Raw genomic sequence first — 13,078 nt, forward strand, 5'->3', positions numbered from 1 at the left:
AATGTAAAAAAATAATTATGACCTGAAATTTATATTCCTGGATTCCTTAATGAGTCCATTTTTAAGAGAAACAAACGAGAACATTTTTTGAATTTTGTACAGGTAGTTAATTAAATTTTACTAAAGGGAGGTCAGAACCGTCGGGCAGTGAAATAGGGGAATATTTAAAGAATAAACTGTACTAATTGACAGAATAAAAAATTATGAAAATTTTATGGTGGAAAGGTATATGAGTCTAGTTTTGGGAAATTTTACGAAACTTAATTTGGAGTCCTGTATCTCCAGATAAAAATAAATTAGCGCCTGTGATGCATAAAGACAGATTGCTGGAAATTAAACGAACCTTGAAATTTATGTGTGATTAAAATTATGTTATTATGTAATCATGTGAGGAATTTATTTATTTGCCATATGTTTACTTACTAAGCTATATGCTTACTCGTTTTTATTTTCCCTTGATTACAGCGACATCAGCCAGCTCGGAATTTGGATGAAGTCAGGAAATCATCCACACTATCATCAACTTTTTGGGTATTTTGTAATTAATATATTTTGAAATATGGCATGTATGGATGACTTTATGTAATGTGGTATAAATATGTATATATTCAGTATTGTTCGGTTTAATATGTTGGTGTTTATTAATGGATAAATTATGTCTGAACATATAACTGTAATTGGTTGGAAATATTGAAGTTGTTTGAAATTGTATTTGAAAATTTACAGGGGGTTTTATGTAAAAATAAGCAGAAATGCTGCCGAAATTTTTATAAAAAAAATTATAAGTGTTTGAGTTCTAGTAATACCTCATACTCTGTTCCTACAAGGAACGCGGGTAAGGGGTGTTACATTTCAGTGGTATCAGAGCTACGGTTTAGCCGGTTCTCGGACTAATAAAATATACGAGAAAGTCTATCTATACATGCCATAATTATATTGTGATAGTGTGATGATTTCTGACATTTTAAATTGTATTTATATTTTTTATATAGTAAATGGAACCAGACCGAGCTGTAATGGATGATGTGGAAAGTAACACGCCAGCTTCCGCACAAGGGGCCGTGCCTAAAGAAAGTAGACATGAGACGCATAGTCAGGATGAGGCTCGGGAAGCCTTCCTTCGAATGATGAGTAATTGGTACACAGAATTTGTTCGTGTAAATCCGAATGCTCAACCTCCTTTACCCCCTCCTATTTCTCAACCGGTCCCCGTAGCTCCACAAAGTGTTGATTTGGTGAAATCAAGTAAACCGCCCGTTGACAAAATCCGAAAGCATGGTGCTGAAGATTTCAGGGCTAATGTTGGTGATGATCCAGAAAAAGCAGAGTTTTGGCTGGAAAACACTATTTGGGTATTTGATGAACTATCTTGTACTTCTGATGAATGTTTGAAATGTGATGTGTCTTTACTGAAGGATTTATCATACCGTTGGTGGAAAACATTAATATCAGTGGTTCCGAAAGAAAGAGTTACTTGGGACTTCTTCCAGGAGGAATTCAGAAAGAAATATATAAGCCAACGATTTATTGATCAGAAACGCAAGGAGTTTCTTGAGTTGAAGCAGGGTCGGATGTCTGTGGCAGAATATGAAAGGGAGTTTGTTAGGCTCAGCAAGTATGCCCAGGAATGTGTGCCCACGGAGGCCATTATGTGTAAAAGATTTGAAGAGGGGTTAAATGAAGATATCAGATTGTATGCTGGGGTTTTAGAGTTGAAAGAATTTGCAGTACTGGTTGACCGAGCTTGCAAAGCTGAAGAACTGAGTAATGAAAAGAGAAGAGCGGAGATTGAAGCTCGAGATGTAAGAAAAAGGTCAATGAGCAGGACATTTCAATCCCAACCAAAGAAGCTTAAAGGGATGGATCCGCGATCAACTGGTTCAGCTGGGTAATCACGTAGAGATCGAGGGAAATCATACCCCGGGACTAAAACTCAAACTACCTCGATGGCAAGTGTGGGCAATGTGGGGAATACTAAACCTTAGTGTCAACAGTGTGGCAGGCGACATGTTGGAGAGTGTTGGGGATTTAGACGAGCCTGTTTCAGGTGTGGTTCTCAAGAACATTATATAAAAGATTGCCCTGAGAGAATAGAGGAAGAAAGATTGCAGAGAGCTAGATCGGGTGATATTGTTAGTAGAGGTAGACCACCCAGGAATGTTGAGAGCAAAGTTAGCGGTAAAAGTGTGGTGAAAGATATAGTTGGGAGATTAGAAACTAGAGCGCCTGCCAGAACTTATGCCATACGTGCTCGTGAGGATGCATCATCTCCTGATGTAATTACTGGTACATTTTCTCTTCATGATATTGATGTTGTTGCTTTGATTGACCCTGGTTCTACTCATTCATATATATGTGTGAATTTAGTATCTAGTAAGAATTTGCCTATTGAAAATACTGAATTTGTGGTTAAAGTATCAAATCCTAGTAAGAACTGTCGGGCAGTGAAACAGGGGAATATTTAAAGAATAAACTGTACTAAGTGGATAAATAAAAAATTCTGAAAATTTTATGGTGGAAAGGTATATGACTAGTTTTGGGGAAAATTTACGGAACTTAATTTGGAGTCCTGTATCTCCAGATAAAAATAAATTAGCGCCTGTGACGCAGAAAGACAGTTTGCTGGAAATTAAACGAACCTTGAAATTTATGTATGATTAAAATTAGGTTATTATGTAATCATGTGAGGAATTTATTTATTTGTCATATGCTTACTTACTAAGCTATATGCTTACTCGTTTTTATTTTCCCTTGATTATAGCGACATCAGCCAGCTCGGAATTTGGACGAAGTCAGGAAATCATCCACACTATCATCAACTTTTTGGGTATTTTGTAATTAATATATTTTGAAATATGGCATGTATAGATGACTTTATGTAATGTGGTATAAATACGTATATATTCAGTATTGTTCTGTTTAATATGTTGGTGTTTATTAATGGATAAATTATGTCTGAACATATAACTGTAATTGGTTGGAAATATTGTTGTTTGAAATTGTCTTTGAAAATTTACACGGGGTTTTATGTAAAAATAAGCAGAAATGCTGCCGAAATTTTTATAAAAAAAATTATAAGTGTTTGAGTTCTAGTAATACCTCATACTCTGTTCCTACAAGGAACGCGGGTAAGGGGTGTTACATTTCAGTGGTATCAGAGCTACGGTTTAGCCGGTTCTCGGACTAATAAAATATGCGAGAAAGTCTATCTATACATGACATAATTATGTAATGTGGTATAAATACGTATATATTCAGTATTGTTCTGTTTAATATGTTGGTGTTTATTAATGGATAAATTATGTCTGAACATATAACTGTAATTGGTTGGAAATATTGTTGTTTGAAATTGTCTTTGAAAATTTACACGGGGTTTTATGTAAAAATAAGTAGAAATGCTGCCGAAATTTTTATAAAAAAAATTATAAGTATTTGAGTTCTAGTAATACCTCATACTCTGTTCCTACAAGGAACGCGGGTAAGGGGTGTTACATTTCAGTGGTATCAGAGCTACGGTTTAGCCGGTTCTCGGACTAATAAAATATGCGAGAAAGTCTATCTATACATGACATAATTATATTGTGATAGTGTGATGACTTCTGACATTTTAAATTGTGTTTATATTTTTTTATATAGTAAATGGAACCAGACCGAGCTGTAATGGATGATGTGGAAAGTAACACGCCGGCTTCCGCACAAGGGAGTGTGCTTTTATGGCACACTGGGGTGGACAACAAATGGCTTTCAAGTTTGTTGTGTCTTGGCCTTTCTTTGTTCGACTCTAGTGTCTTTGTAATTCCCTTGCCTTTTAAATTTTAGTTTTGCTTTAGCCCTTGGGTTGTAGTCAAGAAATACGATCACGTTGCATGCAAGAGAAAGGCTTGTGAACCAATTCTGCTTTCAAAATTAGTGAAGGAAAACCTATGTTTCTTAGGCTTTGCAGGCCTTATTCCAAGAGTTATTTTGCTCGATTTCCGATGCATTCTCGTACCTTTTTATATCGCACTGTATTGTCAAATGCTTATGCAACAACTTTTACTTTAATGAAAGTTTCTTTTCATTTGTTAAAATTACACAATTTCCCAATCCATGTACTTAAACGAATAACAAAATATGTCAATAACTTCATTTCTCCAATCAATTACGCTCTCTTCATTTATCTTGATTTGTCAATATCTCAACTTCCCATCTCTTGCTCAAAGCTTAAATATTTTTTCTTTTACGACCTTCTCTAGATCAAGTAGTCACTATCATACTAGTGGATGCAAAGTTTTTGTTTTGGTAACCGTACTAGTGTATTTTATGTTTTGTTTCGGGCTTAATGTTGTTTATTAAATATATTTTCCCGTTTGTATATATAGTCTAATTCTTAGTTTCTTGATAAAATAAATTATATATGCAAATATACCATAACATTATACATTTGAACAATTTATTGAAAAAAATATATTTTTATTAAATATTAATTACATCCAATGATTATATTTTATTTCTAAATGCAACTATAAAATAAAATTCTTACTTTTTAAGACAAAATAGTGCAAAATTTTTATTGGAAGTGTAAAAATCTTATGCCAATCGTTGTGGGCTAAGAGAAGCCGAAATAAACTGAAACACAACCAAAACAAACCTAAATTTGGTTCAAGCACAAAGAACTGATCCAAGATAAATTAAAATTAAAATAACAAGAGTTTTGAAATTAAAATTTGGTTCAAACACTCACCGATCATGCTTTCGCCTAATCGTCGAAAGCTCAAACTAGCTTTTTCTTAGCTCGAAGAAGGCTCCAATGATTCTGAAGTTTCAACAAGTAAAAAAAAAAATCACAATCAACATGCATCCATAGACTCTCTTAAATAACAAAAAACACAAGCCTAAGTCAGATTCTCTTGGAATCGAAACCTTCGACATCTCATACTTGAAACTCAATTATCTCGGTCTACACTTAATCTTTTTGCCTAAAATCGATTCCATTAATGTAACACCCCGAACCCGAAACCGACACCGGAGTCGAACACGAGGTGTTAACTGACTTTAACCCCTTATAAAATTTATTTTCCAGACACTGCCCAATCTGTGTACTAGTCGTTTTAAAAATCATATCTTGAGTTTCGTAACTCAAAAATCAGTTTCGTGATTTTTCCCAGAAACTAGACTCATGTGCCCATCTATGTATTTTTTTCTAGAATTTTTGGTCGGGCCAATTAGTACAGTTTATTAGTCAAAGTCTCCCATATTGCAGGGGTCGACTACACTGACCTTTGCCCATTACGACTTGGATATCTACCTGCACGGGGCTTCAATACTGATGCCGTTTGTTTCTATGAAAACTAGACTCAGAGAGGAATCTGTACATATATGGTACGACCCCTAATTATCTCTGGTTAATTTATAATGAATTTCCAAAGTCGGAGCAGGGAATCCAGAAACCGTTCTGGCCCTGTCCCACAAAAATCTGATTATCTCTTAATATACTGCCCATATGATCTTTTCGTTACTTCCTCATGAAAACAGACTCATCGAGCTTCGATTACATAATTTATTCATCAATTAATTCCACTCCTACTATTTTTAGTGATTTTTCAATCTCATGACACTGCTGCTGCCAGCATCTGTTACGAAAGTAACTAGGTCCATTTCATGCCTACCCTTGATCCAACTCAATCGAACATTCGTGCCATTTTTGGCATGGCTTAAAGTTTACATGCCAAAGTTCAAACACAACGTAATAGCTTATACATGCCAAAATGTTCTTCTAAGCCAACTAAGAAGGAAGTACCAAAACTTGCTATCCGGTGTGATGACTTCGATGACGACCTGACCCCGCAAAAATAGATGAGTCCAAGCATCCTATAATGGGTGACAAGGAAACACCGAGTGAGTTTATAACTCAGTAAGTCATAAGCAATGTACTACCATCCATCAATAACATTATCACAAGAGGAAACAAATTGGAACGAGACAATTTACTCCATCCATACCGAACCATACCATAGTTCCTCCCACCTATCGATTCAATTTCATATCAATTCATGCATTCACATTCCATATACTCATCAATAGGACATTGAAGCATTTTCATAAATCAATTTATTTTCGTTACAATCAAACGACTAAACGGCCTGTCACCCATCCTACGATAAATTTTATGTACGTGACTTCAAGTATATTTGTCACATAGGTTCAAACTTACCGGGCTCAACACCAAGTATAAGCATAGCACCTATTAGCCATGTACTCAGGACACTTACCCGATCCGCTGTCCGCGATCGACTCAATGGTGTCGCACACATAGTGTCCATAATGATTCATGAATGTATATTGAGTCCGCACACTCAGTGCTACATAATCAACTCGCACACTTAGTGCTACGTAATCAACTCGCACACTTAGTGCTACGTAATCAACTCGCACACTTAGTGCTACGTAATCAAATCGCACACTTAGTGCTACATAGTCAAACTCGCACACTTAGTGCCGCATGGTCAATTCGCACACTTAGCGCATCATATTCATTTCGCACACTTAGTGCAACATAGTCAAATCGCACACTTAGTGCTGTACAATTTAATCCCGCGCACTTAGCGCCAATCTCATGGTCATAAATGGTTATACCCGCACGTTTAGTGCCGAGATCAACAACTCAGTACATCTTACCTCTTTTCTTTTCATTCAACAATTTCATCATCACATACGTACATGCATATATATATGTATATTTATTCATTCCATTCAGCATCAATACATAAACATTATGACCATTTGAAATAATACCAACTACATGCTTAACGACTTACCTCGTGTTGGGTAAGACGGTTCCAACTCGGCTACTCGATGACCTTTTTTTTGCCTTTGCTCGATTCACCTCCTTTAACTCCTTGAGCTAAATCAAACAAATTTAACTCATTAAAGTCTCATTTTGCTAGCTTATGGCCGAATATGACAAGGAGTTTGATGGGTCATATGGCCACCTTTTAGCTCAAATACACAATGGTCATATGCATTTTTAATCACATCAAATGATTCAATACAATTCACTCGAACATCAAAAGAGAACCTCAAGGTACTTAGTCCATATACACATTAGACATTAGAGTCACATATGTACGAATTCACGAATCGAATTCGACATATTAGCTAATTTTCCCTTTAGCCGAACCTTCTAAGTCAAGATAAAGCCATCAACATGCTTACCTTTGACCGAACATACACATCAACTTAGGTGCCCATTTATATGGCCGAACACACACATGTCTATGTTAAGGCCGATTGCAACACTCAATACATTCTACAAGTATGGACACTTGCATTGACTAAACACCATTTCTATTATTTTTACTCCAAAGCCGAATGCCTCTCAAGCCCTAAGCTCATGACCCTTTCATCATTAAGCAAGTGTTATAGCACAACTAACATCCATTTTCAATTTGAACACCAACATAAAAATATTAAACATGAAAATCCATAGCCGAAACCTATACATGACATTACTCATTCCACCCATCGAAACAATATTTGTTCAAGACATCAAGCATTTTTATTTGGGTATTACATATATGAGCATTTAGAATTTATATTTTTAGCAAGATCAATTTCTTTCCTCAACACATTCTTCATCAAAACTTAAAGGAAGTAATCAAATTTCCTTCTTTAATAGCCATAGCCGAATGCTCCATCCATCCATCAAAGTTAAAAATTTTGCATGGTCTAAGTAAGAACCATGATAATTAACCTAAAACAAGCTAAAATTTCACAACTTTAACACAATATACTAACCTTATTAAGCATTCAAATGGCCGAAAGTTCTTTGCCCCTATTCCTTCCTTCACATTCGGCTTAGAAGAAACAAAGATGAACACTTAGTTTTCTTCACCCATTTCCCCCCCTTCTCAAGCTTCAAGTGACCGAATGTTTTTGCCCCAATTCTTTCTTTCAATCCGGCCAAGAAGAACCAAAAAAAACACAACTTGTTTTTCTTTCTTCCTTAGAACATTCGGCCAAGGGGAAATGAAGAAAGATGGACACTTTTTTTTTTGTTTTTCCTTCTTACTTTCACGGCAATGGGGAGGGGAAGAAACAATTACACACATCCTTTCCTTTTTCCATTTCTTTATTTCCCCATACTTCTTATTATATTTTATCCTACATACCTCACTAGGCCAACATGTTCCCAACATGTTTCCACCCATAGCATGGCCGGCCACTACTTATTAGGAGGGGGAATTTGACATGCAAGTCCCCCCTTTTTTCCCACATGCACTAATAGGTCCTTACGCATTGACCTATCACATTTTAAAATTTTCTCACATAAGTCCTATTGACTTAATTCACATGCAATCGACTAAATCGAAGCTTGAAATTTTCACACATTCATAGTTACATATTCTAGACAATAAATATCACATTCAAACATTTCGGTGACTCAGTTTAACGGTCCCGAAACCACTTCCCGACTAGGGTCAATTTTGGGCTGTCACAACTCTCCCTCACTTAAGAAATTTTCGTCCTCAAAAATCTTACCGGTAAATAGGTTTGGATATCGTTCTTTCATCGAGCTCTCGGGTTCCCAGGTTGCTTCCTCGATCCCGTGTTTGAGCCACAACACCTTAACCAACGGAACCCTTTTATTTCGCAACTCTTTCACTTCACGAGCTAGGATACGAATCGGTTCTTCTTCATAGCTCAAGTCAGATTGAATTTCAACTTCTGAGGGATTAATCACATGTGACGGATCAGATCTATAACATCGAAGCATTGAAACATGGAAGACATCGTGCATCCTTTCAAGTTCAGGGGGCAAAATCAATCTATATGCAACCGGCCCCACTCGTTCAGAAATTTCGTACGGCCCAATGAATCTCGGGCTCAACTTGCCTTTACGGCCAAATCTGAGTACCTTCTTCCAAGGTGACACTTTAAGAAACACTTTATCTCCCACCTGATATTCAATGTCCTTTCGTTTTAAATCCGCATACGATTTTTGACGATCTGTGGCTACCTTCAGACTTTCGCGGATTACCTTTACTTTTTGTTCGGCATCTTTAATCAAATCAACTCCGAAAATTTTACTTTCACCAAGCTCGGTCCAAAACAATGGCGTACGGCATTTACGACCGTACAAAGCCTCATACGGTGCCATCTTAATACTTGATTGAAAACTATTGTTGTAAGCGAATTCAATCAAAGGTAAATACCGTTCCCATGAACTACTGAACTCGAGGATGCAACATCTCAACATATCCTCAAGTATCTGAATTATCCGCTCGGATTGACCATCGGTTTGGGGGTGAAAAGCGGTGCTAAAATGCAGCTTGGTACCCAAAGCTTCTTGCAATTTCTTCCAAAATCGCGAGGTGAATCTCGGATCTCTATCCGACACGATAGAAATAGGTACTCCATGTAATCTCACAATCTGAGAAACATACAATTCGGCTAGTTTATCCAATGAAAGATCCGTACGCACGGGGATAAAGTGAGCCGACTTAGTCAGTCTATCAACCACAACCCAAATTGCATCCTTCTTACTTGCGGACAATGGCAGTCCGGACACAAAGTCCATCGTGACTCGGTCCCATTTCCACTCGGGTATCATGATCGGCTGAAGTAACCCTGAAGGCACTTGATGTTCCGCTTTCACTTGTTGACATATTAAACATCTCGAAACAAAGTCGGAGATGTCTCGTTTCATACCATGCCACCAAAACCGACGTTTCAAGTCGTTGTACATTTTCGTGCTCCCCGGGTGAATTGACATTCGGCTACAATGGGCTTCGTTCAGAATCATCGGAATGAGTTCCGAATTCCTTGGAACACACAAACGACTTCTAAACCTCAAACAACCATCATCATCAATCTGAAACTCCGATTCCTTGTTCGGAACACACTCAGCTCGTTTTGCAACCAATTCATCATCGACTTCTTGAGCTTCAAGAATTTGATGAGTCAATAATGGTTTGGCTTTTAATTCAGCTACTAACACATTGTCAGGTAGAACAGACAAGTGTACATTCATCGCTCGCAAAGCAAACAGTGATTTCCGGCTTAAGGCGTCCGCAACCACATTAGCCTTTCCCGGGTGGTAATCAATGACAAGCTCGTAATCTTTCAACAACTCAAGCCAACGTCTTTGTTGCAGATTCAAGTCTCGTTGAGTCATCAAATATTTGAGACTTTTGTGATCCGAAAACACATGGCACTTCTCACCAAACAAATAATGTCGCCATATTTTCAATGCAAACACAATGGCGGCTAGTTCGAGATCATGGGTCGGATAATTTCTCTCGTGTGGCTTCAATTGTCTCGACGCATAGGCCACAACTCGACCTTCTTGCATCAATACGCAACCCAACCCAAGTAGGGATGCGTCACTATAAATGACAAACTCTTTACCCGATTCGGGTTGCACCAAAATTGGAGCTTCAGTCAAATGAGTTTTCAGTTGATCGAAGCTTTTCTGACATTTCTCCGTCCATTCGAACTTAACATCCTTTTGAAGTAACTTCGTCATTGGTGTGGCTATCATCGAGAAACCTTTGACAAATCGTCGGTAATAACCGGCGAGTCCTAGAAAGCTCCGGACTTCGGTAACATTCCTCGGAGGCTTCCAGTTAAGTATGGCTGAAATTTTGCTCGGGTCAACTCGAATACCCGATGCGGATACCACATGACCCAAGAAGCTAACCTCTCTTAACCAGAACTCACACTTACTGAACTTAGCATATAACTGCTTATCCCACAAAATTTGTAACACTAGCCTCAGGTGCTCAGCATGTTCGGTCTCATCTCTTGAATAGACCAAGATGTCATCAATGAACACAACTACGAACCGATCCAAATATGGTCTGAAGATCCGATTCATCAAATCCATAAACACCACAGGGGCATTAGTGAGCCCAAACGGCATCGCTAAGAACTCATAATGACCGTACCTCGTTCTGAAAGCAGTTTTGGGTACGTCCGAATCTCGAATCCGCAACTGATAATAACCCGATCTCAAATCTATCTTTGAAAACACCGATGCTCCCTTTAATTGATCGAATAGATCATCAATACGCGGTAACGGATACTTATTCTTTATCGTCACTTTATTCAGTTGACGATAGTCAATGCACAACCTCATGGTTCCGTCCTTCTTTTTCACGAACAATACTGGTGCACCCCAAGGTGAGAAACTCGGTCGAGCGAAACCTCTATCCGTCAATTCTTGCAACTGAGCTTTCAACTCTTTTAACTCGGTTAGTGCCATACGATACAGAGCGATCGAAATTGGCGTAGTTCCAGGTACAAGCTCAATACCAAACTCTACCTCCCGAACAGGTGGCAAACCCGGTAACTCTTCAGGAAAAACATCCGGGTATTCACAAACCACCGGCACCGATTCGGGTTTCTTTTCTAACTCCTTGTCATCAAGTACATACGCGAGGTATGCTTCGCATCCTTTCCTTACATATTTCCGGGCCAACATTGCTGATATTACAGCTGGCAACCCCCTTAAGTCCGCAGACTCAACTCGGATTATTTCGTTATTTGCGCACCTCAAATCGATAGTCTTGCTTTTGCAATTCACAACCGCATCATGCGCGGTTAACCAATCCAAACCAAGAATAACATCAAACTCGTCGAACGGCAAAAGCATCAAATCGGCCGGAAAACAGGATTCTCGGATTATTAGAGGGCATCTCTTACACACTTTATCAACAAGTACGCATTGACCCAAAGGGTTTGATACTCGAATTACGAGCTCAGTAGACTCAACAGGTAGAGTCTTACTGGTTGCTAAGGTTTCGCATACATATGAATGAGTAGAACCAGGGTCAATCAATGCAATCACATTAGTATCAAAGAGAGTGAAGGTACCAGTGATGACGTCGGGGGAGGATGCCTCCTCTCGTGCGCGAATGGCATATGCTCTAGCAGGAGTACGGTTCTCGGCTCGATCGGCCGTATCAGAGGCCCCCCTCTGACTACCACCCCTGCCTCCTAAAATTCTCGGTGGTCTACCTCTAAATGTCACTCCACTAGGTCTTGCACCTTGAATCTTATTCTTCTCATCCAGCTCCGTGCAATCTCTAATGAAGTGGTCCTTCGAACCGCATCCGTAACAGGCCCTGCTAGTAGACTTGCCCCAACATTCACCTAGGTGTCGTCTTCCACATTGGGGACATTCAGGTTTCTCGTGACGATTATTGCCCACACTAGCTACCGAAGTAGCTCGGGAGCCCATCGATGGTCTTGCCCTGATGGAAATTCCCGCAGTCGCCCTCGACTTATTAATGTCCTCCCTGAACTTCTTTACAGCTGAGAACGGAGCTTTACCCGTCGATCTTTTACGATAATCTCTAGCTTCAAATTCAGCCTTCCTCTTCTCCTTTCCAAGTTCTCCCGCCTTGCAGGCTCGTTCGACTAGTGTTACGAATTCTTTTATTTCCAAAATACCCATTAGTAGCTTTAAATCTTCATTCAATCCTTCCTCAAATCTTTTGCACATAGCAACCTCATCAGCTACACACTCCCGGGCATACCTACTGAGTCTTACGAATTCATGTTCGTATTCAGATACAGTCATACGGCCTTGCTTGAGTTCCAAGAACTCCTTACGCTTCTGATCAATGAACCGTTGGCTAATAAATTTCTTTCGGAATTCCGTTTGAAAGAAGTCCCAAGTTACTCGCTCGTTCGGGACTATGGAAATCAAGGTCCTCCACCAATAGTAGGCTGAGTCTCGCAACAAAGATACAGCACATTTTAGACATTCGTCGGGTGTGCATGACAATTCATCGAACACCCGAATGGTGTTATCAAGCCAGAACTCGGCCCTTTCGGCATCATCAGTTACTATGGCCTTGAACTCCTCGGCCCCACGCTTCCTAATCAAGTCTACAGGTGGCTTACTCAGCCTCACAGGATCAGCGACTGATGGCATTACAGGCTCTTGGGGTGGATTATTCAAATTTGGGAATTGTTGGACAGCCGGGTTGGTTTGGGCATATTGTGCGACCCACTCATTCATCATGGTAAAGAAGGCTTGCTTAGCCCCCTCACATTGATTATTCGCAGATGACTGAGGTTCAACAGGCGG

General features: G+C 39.0%; 1 protein-coding gene across 1 annotated transcript; it reads left to right on the top strand.

The window, feature by feature from the left end:
* The first annotated feature begins 1,006 nt into the window (after positions 1–1,006).
* Positions 1,007–2,999, top strand: LOC121216809 (uncharacterized). Its single transcript, XM_041092219.1, has 2 exons — positions 1,007–2,286; positions 2,762–2,999. The coding sequence occupies exon 1, from the start codon at positions 1,017–1,019 to the stop codon at positions 1,890–1,892; it is 876 nt and encodes a 291-aa protein (XP_040948153.1). The 5' UTR covers positions 1,007–1,016; the 3' UTR covers positions 1,893–2,286; positions 2,762–2,999.
* Positions 3,000–13,078: the final 10,079 nt, after the last annotated feature.

Source organism: Gossypium hirsutum, chromosome D05 (genome assembly GCF_007990345.1).
Source record: "Gossypium hirsutum isolate 1008001.06 chromosome D05, Gossypium_hirsutum_v2.1, whole genome shotgun sequence".
NCBI lineage: Eukaryota > Viridiplantae > Streptophyta > Magnoliopsida > Malvales > Malvaceae > Gossypium > Gossypium hirsutum.